The following is a 19263-nucleotide window of genomic DNA, read 5'->3' as shown; positions in this document are numbered from 1 at the left end:
GCTCTGCCAGTCTATAACATGACATCAAAATTCAGTTCATTTTTGCTACTGCAAACTAACTTGGTTGCCCTTCTGGGCGTACATATATCACCTTTCAGGAGCATGCAGAATCCTTTTACTATATTGCATGATATGATTAATGTGTGAATGGGGTTATCTATGGCCTCATTGCAGCCTGTAGCACTCTCCATCCATTCCAAAATAGGGTGATAATAGAAGAGATGGAAATCAGCAGTCAAAAACTTGTTGCCCACATTACTCTTTTGCTATGTTTTAATGGTTCTTAGATCCCATGCCTTTTGGGTTATGGTTCTAACAGCCAGATCTGTAAATGGCAGAACAAAAAGCACTCCTGAATAGGGAAATTAACAGAGGCATAATTAAGTGAAAGCAGGGTGTTTTTCTGTCTCTGCATGACTTCCGCTCAGGTCATTTCCACCACCACCACCCCTTTCCACTAATCTCATTGTTGTGCCAGAAAACTGACAATCTCTTCTCACAGCTGCCCAACTGCAAGGACAATGTGCATCCACAGCAACAGATTTCTAAATCAGTCTCTCTTGCCATAAATTAAGCACACTCTTTTCTCCTCTCCCCCTCCTCCTTTAAAAGCTGGTGCTGTTTAAGATAATGAAATGGTATAATTGCTATATCAACAGCTTAGCTGAAGTGTCTCTGCACTTTGCCATCCTACAGCAAATTGTGTTACAAAATTACCAGCTACCGCAATGGCGCTATTGTTCGCAGAGACAGAATGTTATCGTTGCCCAGGCAGCAGTCACAGGCAGCCTTGCGCTAAGATCCATCAAACCTTATTTAACAGTGCTAGGAGAAAGAAAAAAGCTGTACAGCCAAATCAGTTTTTCCATAATGGGATTCCAAGGCCTGCTTCACGTTATCCACACAGAAGAGTAGCCTCCTGAATGGCAGTTGCCAGAAAACAGCTTCACCTTGCAGTTTCTGAGAGCAGCTTCAACTCCACGTCCGTACTTTTCCCCTTCCCCTGGGGCTGTGACAGCATGAACAGTGACATGCATTTCAAATGTCTCCAGCTTCACTTCCTAGCTTAAGGAATCTGGTAAGGATCTGAGTGCCTTTAATACACCCACATGCAACTAATACATTTAGCAGCTTGCTGTAGGCATATGTATGCTTTGGTGATAATTATTGGGGGGGGGATTACTCCTGAGAAGGGGCACCAGAACTGTCACACTCCAATAAACTGAAATAACTGCTGTCCTTTAAATAGTTATGTAAAACCAACGGTATTATCAGTTTTTATGTCTGCTAAAAGTGAACAGATTTATGTTTTAATAAAAAGATAAAATGGAGGCAAGATTCTCTAATCTTTTTACTCATGTACTATATCCAAAATGAACAAAAAACATTGTTGAGGTATACTTCTTGCAAGGAGATGAATATAGGAATGCTAACTGGATACCTATAGCTTCTTAAGAGCATGCCAGGACATATAATACTTCTACCAGGCAACGAGTGAGCGCTTTGCATCTTTATGTTACTGTACTAAATGAAGCATGTTCAGTGAACAATTGTTAATAGCTACTACTGGAAATGCCTTCCCCCAAGTTTGAAGAGCCATTATCACAGACTCCCACAACCCACAGCCTGCCTACATTTGTGCAAAATAAGATCGGCTTCATGTTCCAACCGCCAATTGACTGGTATTTTAAAAATGCCTCATTTTGCAATTTTTTTTCAGTCATCAGAACATGCTGAAGTTGTTTCTGACTGTCCTAAAAATACCAGTCATTGTGAAAGAGGTACCCAATTTTTAAGGAAAGTCTTACCAATTCTTTTATACTTACATACTTTCATAGCGTATTTGGAAAAATGGACCAGCATTCCTTTTTCAAACTGATCTGATAACCTTCAGCTACATGTGTAACTAAATTTTGGCTTTGTCTCACTTATTCTCTCCTCCCATATGCCAGTGGTAGGGGCAGGTAGCTGCAACCAGGAAGACTATTGGGAGGTCACTGATTGAGTCTCCACCTCTAACATCAGGGTCCAGTTTTATTTTCACCTTCAAAGAATTTCTGATAGCAACCTTTTTACTTTCTCCCCAGCATAAACCTTGAACTTTGGAGTGGGGAAAGGGAATACAATGCAGCATATGTAGCCAGTTTGAAGTAAGTTTCCAGCCCTCAGCACTTTTGCAGCCTGAGAGCTGGCATGTAAGTGCCCAGAAAACTACAGGGAGCTTGGTGCAGTTTTGACATGCTAGGAGTTTCAACAGCCTCCCTGCAATAGCTCTCAGGCCAGAACTGGTCACCTAAAGCCTATATACCACTAATTTAATGTTCTTCAATCTTGCAGCTGCAACCATTTTAAAAAAGCCAGGCAGAAGGTTCTGGAGAAACAGATCACATACTGCTCAGGCGTAGTCCAGTATAAAGATGGGCTGTATACTATTAATGTCATGTTGTCTTCTGACAGCTGAAGCAAACACAAAGTCTCCCAAACAGTACTTACTTCCCTTAAACATTTCCCTGTAGCGTGGAACATGCTGTCTAATTTAATTATATGCTGTAATTATAGCTCTGCTTCTATTGAAGTGGGATTTAGCACAACTGGAACCCATTTCTGAAAGTACAGGAAAAGAAAGCACACAGTTTGCCTATTTAGGCAAGTCACAGCTTCAGCTATTCCTGCAGCTTCTTTAGCAATCAGGACCTCTTTATTTATGGAGGCGAGACTGTTCCTGTATTATAGGGACAGCTAGCATTCCTAAACTTAAGAGCTACACTCAAAAGCAAGCACCAGGCTAGAGACGGTTCCCCCGCAGGTCATGTTCCTTCAATGGCAACTCCATTCCTTTCAATTTCATGGCCAAATACCACAATCCATTGTGTCATTTTTCATTCACACAAGTGTTTTACTCACAAGCAGTGCAGCTTAAGGACCCTAACACCACAATGTGAAAAAGCAGCCCTCAAATTTCTGAAGACTTTTTGTCATTGTAAGGGATTTCCTTTTCCACAGGGTATCTTCCCCCAGATTTTGGAAGGAGGTATAAATCAATAAGACCTTGACAATTACTGCTGATGCTGCATTTGATTAGCTTACTTTGCACATTACACTGCTTCTATGAGTAAATGCTTGCAGAAGAGATAAGGAAACAAAGCAGATGTGAAAATCCAGTCAATTTCTGTTGCTAATCACCAGACCTGCCTTCCCAAGCCTCTTGAGTCTCCCCACTGGGGGGGGGAGGGTGTCTTGCATAATTAAATTCAGCTGTAACAGCCCAGGCCAGCCTAATCTCCTTAGATCTTGGATGGTAATCAGCATCAGCCATGATCAGTACTTGGATGGAAGACCACCAAGGCAAATCTGGGTTGCTACACAGAAGAAGGCAATGGCAAACCACCTCTACTTGTTTCTTGCCTTGAAAACACCATGAAGGAGTCACAGCATTAGTTGGCTGCAACTTGATAGCGCTTCTTGTAAATTATATTACTCTCTCCACTCATTTCTTTGATTCTACCACAGCAGTCTCAGTTACACTATGGAAAAGCAGAATAAGACCTGCGTGAACTGCTTGGGAGCAGCGTATGGTTCTCAAGCAGTAACTTGATTATTCAATTCAGAGTTACTGCATGCAATATATTAATATATGTCATGTGGCTGGCTGCTTTAAAGCCCAATTAAGAGGGCGGTAGTAGCCTTCTAAAAGCAAATCCATTAACACACCAAATGCTCCCACAGCTGGAAGAGTTACTGCAAACTACACTGTTCCCAGGCTGCTGACAACTGACTGAAGGAGCAATGTAAGCAGCTTAAAAATAGAACAGCACAGTGATTATTATTTCCATTGCTTGCTTCACGCAGTACATATTTTGCTACAGAGTTCAATACCAGCGTCTGGAAAAGCATCCCTTTTGAAATCTGTAACAGTTGACTAATCTCCTGAGGATGTAGCTGTAACTGTGGAAGCAGATGTTTCTATACTGAACAGCTTCAGACCAGTAATGAAACCAGGAACATTATTGGGGGGGGGGGGGCGTGTTCTGTAAACTGCTTGCTTAGTGGCAAGTTTTTCCTTTATGTAGTCTATAACAGCCATACTGAATTGGACCAATACTCCATATGTTCCAGCATTCCACTTCCTACGCTGGATAACTAAACCTTTAAATAAAAATCCAATTTAATCTAAAACCCTCCAGGATGGCTGATAAGGCTCCAGTTCTGCCTCAGAGCAGTCCATGTTACACCAAGCACCTTATTTCTGTTTGTTATGCAAGATAAGCTACGATCAAAATGAAGGCTGCCCTGAATTTATTTTATGTATTAAACTGTCTTGACATGTACACCCAACATTGGCCAGTTTTGCCTCTATTTCTAATGAGCCAGGCTACATCCAGCCAGTGTTACTTAATATTTTCAAGCACCACGAAATCTTATATATTCAATCTGGTTAGGACAAACTGGATCTGACCCTGGTCCACTGTGATTTTGGGGGGCCATGCTGTACCTAGGGCCAAATGCCAGTTCATGTTTCCTAAAAGAATGCAGGGTAAGAATACAGGATGCTAGGGAACTACAAGCAGGCATTAGCCCCAGCAGCGTTTCCTGAAGTCCATGTTGGGGTGGACAAACAGAAGGGGGCTTGGGATTTCTCTTGAAAAGAAAAAGGTGGAGGACACAACTTCCTTCGAACCTCTTGTAATCAAGCAAGCAACAACCTATCTACTTTTTATGGTACTTAGAACACTTGTAAATGTAAACTGCAACTAGAATCATAGAGTTGGAAGGGACCTCCAGGGTCATCTAGTCCAACTAACCTCACTTTTTTTCCTGTGCCATGGGGCTTGGCTTTCAATAGAATCTTTTCTGCACATACATTCACATTTATGATGTGTACCATTTCCTTTACAAAGAAGAGGTTAAAATGCATTAAGCGCACCTGACCCTGGGGCAACCCTGTACAAGGTGGGAAGAACTGCTGTTGCTGCAAGCCTCTGCGCCTTGGGGGAGGGGAGTGGGAGCTTCCCTTTGCAAGCTGCTGACCCTTGCCTCATGGGAGACAGTGGCCACCCCCTGCAGAAAGTGGATTGGTACAAGTTGCAGTAAACTTGCTCCTCCCTCTCCCCTCAGCGGCAGGCTTCTTCCTCCTCCCTTCATTGGGGAAGGCAAGGTCCTTTCCAGGGTCATTGTGGCCTCTTAATCGGCCCCATCAGAGAGGATGCCAGTTGTGTAGTGCTCTCTTCTGAGCAGTTGTTTCCACCTTCAAGAAAGATGCAGCCAAATGCACAATATCTGAGGAATAACAACCTCCTTTTCTCCCCACCAGGATTAGCTGCTACCTCTGTCACTTGTACTGAGGAGATCCTAATGGGCAAAAAGCACAAGAGTGCAGTCAAAACTTCTGCATCTTTCAGTTCTATTTAACAGTTTTATTAATATGAGTGCTGTGAAAACCACTAAATGCACTATTCAAAGACACTTCTGAGACTGAACCCACCGTAATACTCATGTACATGCTACCTAAAAGTCATATCCGGCTCCGACTAGACATTAAAGCCAGTGAACTTTCATAATAGCAAAACACTGCTAAATTTATTTTTTATCCACAACAACCTGAGATCCATTAAAAGATTGAGTTTCATGATGAACTACAAAAGTCTGATATTTACCTGAATATACAAAAAGTTAACAGTTTTATTCCACCCCCTCCCCCCCAAAGACAGCCTCTGAGCATTCTACATATGCACAGTACTATGCTCTTTTGGTAATACAAGATCACAATTTAATGATTTTGTCACATTTGTTTTTACAAGAATCTGGTGGCATATACTAACAAGACTTTAATTAACTGATCTTTAAAAAAAATTATATATGTTTACATTAACAGAATTAAGACAAAATATAAACTTTCTCTACTTACAATAATTCTATACATATTATATTAACCAAATCACAAATCTGTCACACAATATAAATGTTTAGGTATAATGTAACATACAGAAAACTTTTATAAAATTCTGCTTTAGTTTTAGTTTAACTTAAACATAAACTAAAAATTAGCTATATCCAGGATGTCTGGGGTACATGACTAAGGCACCAACAGTACAAAGCAAATACAAAGCAAAAGTATTTCCTTAGGAGTGCTCACTCGACACTGAAACACCACAAGAAAAGGCAACAATAGCCAAGTAAGCCCGCTGCAGCCTTGGAGAAGTTAGTTCTGGTTTCACCAGGTTAGCGCTATCGCCATATTCCAATATTCCATTTCCGTTCTGGTTACAGCGCATGCTACCAAACAGATGACTAGAATCTACTCTACTATGTGCACTTTTCATTTCTTTAGCATCGTATTTCAATGTTGTTTTTTAAAGCATTAATGTTTTTCAAACTTATGTTAAAGAATTTCTTGGACTTGAACTACTACACTTACAAAAATACTTTCCCTTAAACTCGGGGTTGCTTCAAAACATTGCTTTATAAATATAGAAGTACTATGCAAGGGAATAAAATCATATGCTATGAATACTGTATCAGCTATTTTTAAAACTGTTACACTAAAGCAACGCGCTGTATAATAAAGACGTACAGAAACCAGTTTAGTCTTAAAAGTTATTAAATCCCCACTACATTCTGTCAGGTAACATCTTTCAGGCAAGTTATGAATATATCATAGCATGGGTAGGGCCACAGCTCAGCAGCAGAGCTTTAGGCTGGCATACCAGAAGGTCCCAAGTTCTATCCCTGTCATATTCAGTCACAAAAATGTATCTTAGCAGAGCTGGGAGAAACCTCTGCCTGTGACTTTGGAAAGCAACTGCCAGTCAGGATAAATAGTGTTGGGCTAGGTAGATCAAAAGTCTGACTCAGTTTAAGGCAGCTTCACACTTAAAAATTTTACAGTGGAAATGGGTTGTCTTCCATTAATGCCATCAAAAGTCCTTTTGCAATGATCAAGTATAACCTCTGTTAATGCAGTTGTGTTTTGAAACCAAAGCATGCATTACAAGGCTCCCCATGAATGGCACACAAACATATGGCTTTAGGAAAGTTTAGGCCTTAAAGCAGAGTTCAATCACAGTCATGATACATAATGTCATTACACTGCACCCATATGCATTGCAAGGTACCGTTAACTTAAGGCTGGAATGTTTGACAGCCAGAATGTGTCATAGTTAGTAGAAGCAGAATGGGGAATATCCACAAGCTGACAGCATTAATTTAGTATATTGCCTGCTCAATATGCATAGTTTCCAAACTGAATAAAAATTCAAGGAATTCACACGGTGGACCAGGCAATATGCACTTCTCTCCATTCAGCTCACATCAACCACAGCAGATGCATTCCTTAAACTGAAGATCTCTGAACACATGTATAGTGCATTACTAACATGACCTCAGAATAGCCATCATTTTTGTAGGCAGTTCCAGAAATGGTATGTAGGAACAGAATATGTACTAGAAATGTGTATTCAAAAAGCACACCATTGTAAGCTTGGTCTTTAAAAAGACTTCCCATTCTGCCAAAAATCCCACTTGAGATCAAAGCAGCAGTTCAAGCACAACAGCATCCAATGATGGCAATTAGTGGTTTCATGCCTACCTGCTGCAACAGAATGCCTCAAAGCACCAGATATTAGACCACCGTGCCCATGGCTTTTTGTGTAGGGATGGAAAGTCAATAAGGTAGTTTATAATACAAAGAATGTTGTAAAAAAACTCAAAACCAACAAGGGGACTAAAAAAAAAAGTGGCAAAACCGTTCCACAACAAGATCAGAGTTCTATTACCACTAGAGCTTTCATTAACAGTCATCTTTCAATGCTCACCAAGTTAAACCTGGCTGTAACGATCATGCAGGTAGACAACTGGGACTTTCAACTCAATGAGGGAGTGTTTTGGTAAGGTATGATGTGCAGAAAGACAAAAAAGTTTCCACACCCCATATGAACAGTCAAGTACAAGGTCACAGAGATGGTGACATCTGCCCAGGATTGTCTCTACAATAATCTGAACATGTGGTTAACATGGGAGGCGTATGGACCATATAAATTCATAGAAAATGCCCTTTGAAGACAAACACATTAACATTAGCTTCAGCTGGCTAGTATTTTAAATATACATTAAGAAAAACTTAACATTTTAAGTCCTGTAAGCACTCTTGTGCATCAGAGCCCCAATCTAGTTGAAGTTTCACCTGACTAAATCTCACTGAAACCAAAAGAACCAAGTTTGTCATGATTAACTTAAGTCCTATTGCTTTCTATGGAACTTAACTAACTTTAGCCAGATTGGTAACTAGAACACATAATCCTATATATACTTGCAAGTAAGTCCTATTGATCTGTGTGGGACTTAACACTGAGTAAACATGCCAATAATCTAGGTTTTTAAAATATATTAAAAACAGAATGAGTGCTATACACCAGCAAGCATTCTTAAATACTACAGTAGCCAAACAAGCCACAATTCCATCTAAACACTTTATCAAAAGCAAATCAAGCTATTTCAAAATCTTAACATAAAGATACAAGATTATTTATTTATTACAAGTGTGATTTTGTTCATATTAGTAAGCAGTCTTTATACAATCCATTCTTTACCACTGCCAAAATAAAACAGAGCAGAGAAATGAACAGCTAGAACAAAACTAGGTTTTTTCCTATTTCATTTAACACAACTTGGAGGTAACTTTTTTCAATTGTAGGCATGTGGCACTTAGACAGTCATCTTTGCACAGAAAGCTTTTAACAGTCATGCGAGGGCACAGTAATTATCTTAAACAAGGCAAATTTCTCACCACAGAGCAGTGGGGAAAGGAGGCACTGCACTGGAACATAACATCTAGTCAACTCCACAATATACAATTTCAGATACAAATAATTGAAGAGCTGTCATTTTTTTTTTTAAAAAAGGTATAGATGAAACATGATTTAGTGATAGCTTTGTTTTGTGGCCCTAACACAGCATTATACTTAATGCTGAAATAAGTATCTGACAGAGCAGCAGTTCATGTGACATGCTGTCAAATCCACTGAGTTTGTGACAAGGGCAAGTTATGAGAAATGAAGGTGAGATACTGATATGCTGTGAAAGCAAAGATAAATCCTAACTTCCTCATTTAAAGATGCAATGTTCCTTTATCAGATGATATAACACATAAAATTAAAACGTTATATGTAAAAAAGGACTCCTGAAATATTGCATTGGAACCCAACAGCATATTGAATTTACAATAAAAATTACATGGGAATCAATCTACCAATATACATCACATGGATGCTTTCCACAAAGGAAAATCATTCTCTCGTCACATATCTGTAAATATGACAGACAGCAGGAACTCTGGAAGTACCATTCCTTTAACAGTGTACAAGTACCTAGAATCTCTAAAAGGGAGAATATATATATTTTTTTCTCCATTGCTTGGTTAACAAAGCAAGTTTTGTAGGTGTAGTAAAATGCCCTGCACTAATTGATAGGTAGAGTACAAGAAACCAGAACAACCACATAAACATTAATATGGACTATGCTGTCATTCTGCTTGCCTGTATTATTAAAGTAAACCACTACTGCTTACACAAGTGCAAAAGAGTGGGGATGCCACTGACTTAAAGTGCCTTAAACCATAGCTTTTCCTAAAAAATGCCATTAACAAAACCTAGGGAAAAATGGTTTCATGGTGCAAACATTTTAACTGATCTTCTTGGTTAAAATCAGAAATGAAACACTGCATCTTTCAAATCAGAAAGGAAGCAGTTAGCACATGTAAATGGTAGGGGTGTGTGAAAGGACAGTACTGCGAAATGTCAATGAAGGACCTTACACATAGGAGTATTTCTCAGGCATAAGTAAAGAATCCACTGAAAGCATAGAAACAAGGACTACCAGAAACTGCCCTCTTGAATGGCTTGAAGTAGTTAGTGGATAAACTGAGAGACCAACCACACGCCATGGTCAGAAATAAAGAACCAGGAAGGGAACATCTGTGTGCAGTATGCCCAGCCCTTTAATGCCTTTACCCTGCAAGAAAAGGGGGAAGAGAACAAGCATGTTTTAATTAAGGAACCAATACACATTGGGCGTTTTCGCACTCACCTTCAGCCGGCGCGACCCCCCTCTTCACCGCACAGGATCTGCGCGGATTTCGCACTAAATGCTGCGGAGCAGCCCGAAGAGCCGGAAACTCCCGGTGCAAAAGCCGCTCAAACGGAAACCACCAAAAAGCAGTTTCCGTTTGCGCGGTTTTTGCGACGGGAGTTTCCGGCTCTTCGGGCTGCTCTGCGGCATTTAGTGCGAAATCCGCGCAGATCCTGCGCGGTGAAGAGGGGGGTCGCGCCGGCTGAAGGTGAGTGCGAAAACGTCCATTCAATGATAAACAGCATCATATGCATGCTTATGTGGATATACAGCCAATTGTTTGGGATTTTAGCTTAAACTGTATACCCAAGATCAAAACAATCATATTACTGCACTTCAGCAGCATCAGCAAAGTTTTAGAAAATAACTTCAAATCCTGCCTTCTTCCCTATCAAAATTTCTACAACAGTGCTGTAGGAAATGATTATAGTAAATGATTATTTAAATTATGTTCTGCCCAGAAGGCATAGCTTGACCCTCTACAAAAGATAGGCCATAGCTTTTATTCTTAAAATGGGAAATCCGAACAAGAGATGAATCTGACTCTAATAAAACAGGATTAACCACTGTCTCCTCTATATTCCTACATATGTTCCTTTCCTAGCTCAAAGCTATCTTTTAAATGCAGATTAAACTCTAGTTTACAGATAAGTATCTGCATCAAGGGATTTCTTTATAACTGAAGCTCATGTAAGAGATTGAAACGGAGAGGTCCCACATAAGATGCAAAACAAAGACAAGCAACAGCCAGAGGCTCAACAACTAAGTGATGAGAGGGTGGAGCCAACCGCCAAGTTTAGAGAATTCTCTTAACCCTTTCCCCTTCCAGATCCTCTTGCATGCAGAGTTACAGTATCCAACAGATTAACATCCAAACACAAACAGTCTGCATTCTGCAATTCAAGACAGCTGCAGAACTATATAGTGGGCACAGAATCCAGCATCTGGTAAATATAAACTTTTATTGTATTATGAAATATTTCATTATTTTAAAAAGTTTCTAGACTTTATGACTGAAAAAAGCCTTAAGAGAGTCAGAATTTAGTGGCACACGGAGGGGCTTTAGGGGGTTAGAGTCCCAACTCTTGGGAGCTGCTTCATTGCCAAGCATGCAGAGCTTTGACAATATTGCCCGAAAGCACATCTGCAAACTTCAAGATCTGTGTATCAAGGCAAAAGAAAAAATGCTTATTCAACAGAGTGTTGCACCAGTGGGACTTTGTACAGCAGTCTATACTTAAATAGAAAATGGTGCCACTATAGACATGACCAAAACAAAAAATCTGATTAAAACATATTTTAACAGCCTTTTCTAATGTTCCGTATTCTGATCAGCAGCACTTTAAGTCTAACAAGAAAAAAAACCCACTGCTTTCTAGGCCAAAAGAGCATGTCTTGGAACGTCCACAGTATACACTTGGCTGGAGAAGTTTATGAATGATAGCTTCTACTGCAGAGCAAAATCCTCACTGTGCTAATTGAAAATAGTTTAGGAAGTGTTTTAGGAGCCCTCCCAAAGTTATGTTACTCAGATTATTTTGTATTTCATTAAAGAGATTAAAGTGTTTGCTTATAAATAATGTATACAAGTCAGGCCTTTTTTTTCCCTAGAAAAAGCCCTAAAGGAACTCATCATATTAGGCCACACCGACTGATGTCATCACTGTTTCACACATGGCTTTTAGTAGAAAAGGCCCAGCAGGAACTTATTTGCATATTAGGCCACCCCCACCCCACCCCACCCCCGATGCCAAGCCAGCCGGAACTGCATTCCTGCTCAAAAAACACCCTGACACAAGTTACTGTTAAAGCACTTCCTGAATATCCTTTGAATATTCACTGTGGTGCTACTGGTTTTGTCCTAACAAATGTCAACATTGTTCCAACAAGCAACATGCTTTGAGCTGACTATAAAGTCACAGTAATTAAAGATATAGTCTAATATTTCAACACTTATCAACACTTGCTTTGAGAAGTAGTATCATAATACAATCTAAAAAAATCAGAATGTATGGTTTTATATACCAATTGCAACTTAAGATCTGTATCCTGGCTGGAATCGGGCAGTTTCCTCAAAAATTAGTTCTTTCAGTTTTTCCTTCGGCAAATCATCCAACTCCATGTCAAACTTGAAGGGAGCTTCAGCTACAGGCTTTGAAAACAAATAAATTAGTTTTAGTACATGAAATTGCTGCCAGTCATTTAGACAGACTGCTCCAGTTTAACTCAGCTAATTAGTTACACTGCACTTCATAACATGAAGATTCTGCATTTCATTATTTCAGGAGTACACCATGGAAGCATACTCTGAATATAGAAGAAACAGCCAAACTCTGAAGTAGATCAAGATCAAAGGTTTCACTTAGTTCCTAAAACAGATATGAATACATACTATTACAACTTTTAACATTTTTAGAAGCCATATCTTTCATGCAATATTCTATTCCAGTGCCAGTGTGGTGTAATCATTAAATGTGTGACACTAAGATCTGAGAGGCCCAGCTTTGAATCTCCACTCTGCCATGGAAACTTTGCTAATGACCATAAGCTAGTCACACTCAGCCTAAACTACCTTGCAGAGCTATTGTGAGGACAAAATATATAAGCCCCCTTGGATACTCACTGGGGAACAAATCATTGTATAAAGGAAAGAAAATCAATAAATATTCCAATACAGTCTGAGTTGCTACATCTGTACTTAAGACATCCAAGAAGAATGGACTTGGGACAGCCATAGCTATTGCAGAAGTTGTCCTTGAAAGGGCAGCTTCTGGGAGAGCTCTCTCAGCCCCACCCACCTAACAGGGTGTCTGTTGTGGAGGAGGAAGACAAAGGAGATTGTGAGCCACTCTGAGACTCTGATTCAGAGAGAAGGGTGGGTTATACATCTAAAGTCGTCATCTTCTAAATTTCAATTTATCCGAAGAAGCTTGGATCAAATGCAGCAAACTCTGCTGAGCAAAGGTCTTCTTACCTCATCGCTTGGATCATAATACTGTTCTAGATATGGATGGGCCAAAGCTTCTTCTACTTCAATTCTCTTATGAGGGTTGAAGGTCAACATTTTATCCAATAAATCAAGAGCTAAAGAAAAGAAAATTCTGAAATCAAAGTTTTGTGGCAGTCATCTCAGTAGTGCTGTTCTCTTTATATTATGTTACACATAGTGTTTCTGAAACAAGTTATTCCAGTGCATGAAAGAAGGTATCTAACCCAGTTTCAACATACCATGTATACAAGAATACCAGGAGGCAGAATGCTGCCTTGGCAGGAACATGTAACTAAAGAGAGCCAGTTTGGTGTAGTGGTTAAGTGTACGGACTCTTATCTGGGAGAACTGGGCTTGATTCCCCACTCTTCCACTTGCAGCTGCTGGAATGGCCTTGGGTGTTCAAGGAGTTGTCCTTGAAAGGGCAGCTGCTGTAAGAGCTCTCTCAGCCCCATCCACATTACAAAGTGTCTGTTGTGGGAGGGAAGGTAACGGAGATTGTGATCGCTCTGAGACTCTGAGATTCAGAGTATAGGGGCAGGATATAAATCCAATATCATCAGCATCTCCTAAATGTGAAATGGAATTATGGGGTACATGATACGGGATCCCCAAATTTAATGATCATACAACCCATGTAGATTCTGGACATGCTTTAAAGCAATTCTCACAATTCATACTTCAACCACAGCAAGTGAAAATGCAGCCTGGTGATTTTAAAAAATCTGCTAACAGCTGTACTGGACCATTCAAAATTCAGAAGAAACCAAATACATCTGAAACCTTTTTATTAGAGATGACCAAATATTTGAGTGTCATTTTGGTTGGTCCTAATGAAAAGATATTACATGGATGTGGTGCCTTGGTGACCAACTGTAGAGTAAATGCTGTGTAATCATAGTAAACCTACTGAACTCAGCCTAAAAAAATATGAATTGGCAACAATTATTTGGATATGACAAATCTTTGGACTGCGTACCAAGAACAGTCAATGAATTCAAGGTTAGGCCATGTTTGCTTACAATCTATATAAAGTGAGTGTGTTTAATGGAGGGCATGTGGATGCTCCAGACAGATTAACCACTACATTCCTTCACATTTGTATCCTATGAGTTACCTTTGGGGTCAGCGTTTGGAAACAGCCTGTTCCATGGCACCTTATTTTTGAATGGTAAAGAAAGCAAATAATTTCTTGCTTTCAAATTGATTATGCAATTCAAGTCTTCTTGAGAAGGAGATCCAAGTATTCCTAAAAATGTAGGCGAAAAAGAAAATTTGTTGAAAAGTTGCTCAAGTTTATTATCGTTAGATAGCCCTGAGCTTATATGGAACTTGTGAATCATTTTATCTATGCATAATTCCATCCATGCACATTTTGCACCTGACATTAACAACTTTCAATCCACCCTCAGCTGCCCTTCACTGAAAAAGAAATAGTCCTTTCCAGTCCTTTTTTCCCTCCCTAGCGTTGCAAAACCAAGAGCTGAAAATTTATCTGAATTACTAACTTTTGGCTTGAAGACAAGATAAGCCGAATGATCTCTGAAAAGGATTTCACTGTTGCCCCTGTAATATTTATGTGGTAGATTCAGGTGGGTAGCTGTGTTGGTTTGGATAGAAAAAGCAGCCCAACAGCTCAGGCATGAGTGCAACCTAGTCACTTTAGCCCAGTCCTAAAAATGAAAATTGCCTTTAGATATGCTGCTCTCTCACTCATGCAGCTAAAAAACGGGGCTGGTTGAAGGAGCTCTTGAGCATTTTGCAGAAAAATTCATCTTCTAGCCAAGGAGCTGTGCAGCCAAGGAATAAGGGTAACTATTATGAGTCTAGCTATGCTGTTATATACAATATAAACAATATGAGAGTTTCGGTGCTCTTACTGAATTGGTAAATGAACATGACACAAATTAGATTTTCACAGAGCTGGGAAACAGAAAAGGTGCATAATTTTGCAGGAGAGAGATTTGTTTCGTTTGCAGACTGTCATGAAGGAGGTGCAAAGCAAGGCAATTTTTCTTCTTGAGAGCCTTTTTATTGCGCATGAATTGGGGCTGCTCTCTGTAGATACCAACACTCCAAATAGGCTCTGCACGTGTTTGTATTGTTTTGCAAATTAAAGCTTTGGCTTCTAAAAGAAATAACAGCTTTCAGAAAGTAACAAAGGTCTGTTGCTGAGCAAAATAAACATATTCTAGCAGGGTCTTAATTTTCTTTGCAGTGCAAAATGCAGATTAGTTGCTACTGCTCAAGTAGATGGGGGAGGAGGAGAAAGTAACTCAATGGCAGCTGAGATATCCAAGATTCTGCAATAGCGTAATTCTTGGGAGATCTTGAAGATGTAGCCTGTGGAGGGTAGGTTTTTCAGCTGGGTATAACCCCATAACGTCCATCCTCCAAAGCAGTTATTTTCTCCAGGGAAACTAATCTGTATAGTCTGGAAATTTGTTTTAACTCTGGTAGATCTCCATCCTCCCACCCCCTTTTGAGGCTGGCAACTCTACCCGGCAGTCAAGTTTCCCAGCCAAAAACTGGTGCCTTTTCTCTTGCTTATTTTAACTAATGGATTAAGTCCATCCCATTATTCAACAACAAACAGGAATTAATTGTATCCACATTAAGTTTTATGATGGCAGATGGGAACTTTCCTGCCTTTCCCCTCCTACTGCAGCCACAGATCTCTTAGATATGCTGCTCCTGTGGGACAGGGGGTCCTGAGGAATGAGTCCTACAATATGAAGGGGGAAATGGTGAAAATTGCCAATTTTGTCCGTACCCAACCCTGTAAAAAAAAATCCTGTTAATTGAGTGATGTTTGAATTCCATTGCAATGGAAGGTATACCAAATCAAGATGGTGCAAAGAAATACCATGCTGGGTATGGGACTCCTTCTCTAAGTATGCTAGGGAGCTGGATTTAATTTCATAAAAGATGCCCATCTTCTATGGATCTATCATGTTCTGGCAAATAAGAAGCACCTTAAGGATGTTATCCCATGCACATCTAGTGGTGGAAAGTGCTGTCAGATTGTAGCTGCCTTACGGCAATCCCATAGGGGTTTCAAGGCAAGAGACATTCAGAGGTGATTTGTCATTTCCTGCCTTAATCCAATGGGATGTATCTAGGTAAGCATGTACAATGAATAGGATTTAAAGATACCATGATAGGTGCCCACAGGCTGGCAAAACTCTCCCCTATGAAAATCAATATGAAGTGTTAACTTTGGATAGATTATGTATTCTAATATTTCCATAAAATGAAAATTTATTTATTTAAAACATGTATTAGTCTCCTTTCCACTTAAGGAACTCAAGGCTTATAATATAGGTAAAATACAAAGAAGATAACATAGTTTAAAAATTTAAAATCACAATTTACCAGTAAATTACTGAAATGCATTCCTAAATAAATCTAGTGACCTATTTGAGGTGGTGGTGTGTATCTGGGGTGTGTGTAGCGCCTTTTGAGTAAAGAATGCATTTGTATCAAATGATCAAAAACAACTTTTTTTTTCATGCTTCCCATTTATGACAATGAAGCTCACACCAAAGGCTTCCAGTGGTCTGCAATTTTGTTTTTAAAAGCAACAGTGTTACATACAAAACAAGAGAAATATTGCATAAGTTTTGAAATAAAAATACAGAATGATGTCCATAACTGGCAACATCAAACCAGCAGGTTATAGATCAAGGCAATCATACAAATATATAAAAACATTACCAAGGATATGGTTCAGTTGATCAAGGTAGTGTTTTCCTGGAAAGATGGGTCTGTTTGACAGCATCTCTGCTAAAATACAGCCTACGGACCAGATATCAATAGATTTGGTGTAACCCTAAAGGGCAGGAAGAAAAAATCTCACTGGTATCATTTTCTGTATCCTATTACTGAAACATTTTACTGTTTAATATACAAATTGCCAAAGTATATTAAACATTTTACTGTTTAATATACAAACTGCCAAAGTATTCAGTATATACATGGGGACCCACTGCTAAGCTTCAGTGTGTCTGTGATCCCACCTGACTTGTACATTAGTTTGCTTTGCCTATCCAGTCTGTTCTTGCATCCCACAACTTGATTATTTCATGCACCCATACATTACTCTCATTCAGAGATTAACATTACCATCCTAAACACAGTTCAACTTCAATGAACTTCAAAGAATACAATTCCATTTATGACGGCACTGCTGAATTTAAAAAAAAACCCAGGGCTGCTGTAACTCCTTATTTTCTACCATGCTGATTAAAAAAAAAAAACAGAGCAGGTAGTAAGTTTTGAAGAACTTGTCTTTGCAGGCATCAAGGACTGCCTTGTTATTCTGTCCTTTAAAAACCATCACTGACCTTCACCTCATGAACCTGCATATATCAAAGCCACACAGGACAGGGGCCATCAGGAACTGGCTCAGACACAGTGACAAAGCTGGTTGGATCCAACCCTACCGTCTATGATACCATGGCCCTTGCTAGAGTATCTTGTTTCCGATCATGGCCAGTCAGAGGCCGCAGGCAAGCCTACAGGTACAGATTGCTCTGCTATATCTGACAATCGCAAACATTCTACCCTCTGAAACTGGAGGTCCCATCTATCATGGTCAATAAACACGTCCGCTCAGTTCAACATCCATGTAAGTCAATGGCCATCACTGTACTTCATGGCAATGAATTCCATAAACCCATAATGTGAATTAGCTCTCCCTAGCACCCAAGCACTTATATATATATATATATACACACACACACACACACACACGTGTGTGTGTGTGTGTGTGCGTGCCCCACAAATCAGGATTCAAAGCTACAGCTGAATTCTTTTGAAAATTCCCATTTACAAGGAAAAAAATTCCTGACTTGTCCAGGCACCCAGATTCAGATATGAAACAAAACAGGAATCAGAATGAAGACTTCAGCAGGGCAGAAATTCCAGCAGAAAGTCTTCTGTGCCCTAGGTACAGCAGAACAGAGGGCATGATATGTGAATGCAGGAATGATTAAGTCTAAAGGATTAGAGAAATCACAGACTTGGCTGTATAGACAGCATACATGGAAGAAAAACAAGGCACAAATTTTTAGCTGCCAGTGGCTACAGGATACCTGGATTCCCAGCACGAGATTCAACTGCTTTACACAGCAATACTGTAGTGTATTTAATCAGGAAGGATATTCTGCTGCAATACACAGTACAGAAATGGCACAAACACACCTTTAACCTTTCTCGGTTACACAGCTCACCTCTCACCTTAGAATTCAACATGATCTCAGGAGCTCTGTACCAACGTGTGGCTACATATTCTGTCAAGAAACCAGTATGATCATGATCTGGATCTGCTACACGAGCCAATCCAAAATCGCAGATCTAATAACAAAACAAAGGCACTATAGTAAACATTTATATATGTTTATATGGCTAGCCATGATCTTCTCAGTTTTACATGATATTATTTAAGCTTTTATATAATAGAACACAAATTTACAATCTGTTTGCAGACTGCTTCCCCTATTTACATGTAAGAGCATTTACAGGTCCCACTATGCATATTAAGGAAACAGGAATAACATCACAGTGCACAAAAATGCTTCTTAAAAAAGAGCAAACAAGTCAGTCAGTCATGTACAAAGTACCTGATGTGTGTGTGGGGAGCAGTTTACTAAAAACATTGCTTGCCAGACACCACTGCATGCAAATATGCCCTACAGTAAACCCTTTTATGCCCTACAGTAAACCCTGATAGGAGCCACCCTGAGTCCGCTTGCGGAGAGGGCGGGATATAAATGCAAAGTAATAAATAAATAAATAAATAAATTTTCTCTTTCCAATTTCCCACACTCTAAGCCAGGGGTGTCAAACTCATTTATTATGAGGGCCGGATCTGACATAAATGAGACCTTGATGGGCTGGGCCATGTATGTTATAAAATGCAATGCCAGGTAGCAGAGGTATAAACTTTATAAAGCACGCAAACACAATTAAAGGTTTTTTAAAAAACTTAAAACATTAACATGTATTAATTGTAAAGGTGTTTTCTTTGCATCTCTCCTGTATCATACAGGGAACTAGGCAAAGGAAACTCCAGCTGTTTCCTTCCTTCTCTAGGGGACCAGGAGGGTGGGAAGCCTCTGCCAATATAAGGAAGAGAGGATTGGCTCAGT

General features: G+C 39.7%; 1 protein-coding gene across 1 annotated transcript in view; it reads right to left on the bottom strand.

The window, feature by feature from the left end:
• Positions 1-5744: 5744 nt before the first annotated feature.
• MAPK1 (mitogen-activated protein kinase 1) overlaps positions 5745-19263 on the bottom strand; it is a 30683-nt gene continuing 17164 nt past the window's right edge. The window contains exons 4-9 of the mRNA XM_060248927.1: positions 18353-18469; positions 16829-16943; positions 14229-14360; positions 13097-13206; positions 12148-12274; positions 5745-10005 (exon numbers count right to left, since the gene is read on the bottom strand). Coding sequence (XP_060104910.1) covers positions 12158-12274; positions 13097-13206; positions 14229-14360; positions 16829-16943; positions 18353-18469 — 591 coding nt within the window. The 3' untranslated portion in view covers positions 5745-10005; positions 12148-12157. The remainder of the gene's footprint in view (positions 10006-12147; positions 12275-13096; positions 13207-14228; positions 14361-16828; positions 16944-18352; positions 18470-19263) is intronic.

Source organism: Heteronotia binoei, chromosome 11 (assembly GCF_032191835.1).
Source record: "Heteronotia binoei isolate CCM8104 ecotype False Entrance Well chromosome 11, APGP_CSIRO_Hbin_v1, whole genome shotgun sequence".
Classification (NCBI taxonomy): Eukaryota; Metazoa; Chordata; class Lepidosauria; order Squamata; family Gekkonidae; genus Heteronotia; species Heteronotia binoei.
This window is presented reverse-complemented; position numbering and strand designations above follow the sequence as displayed.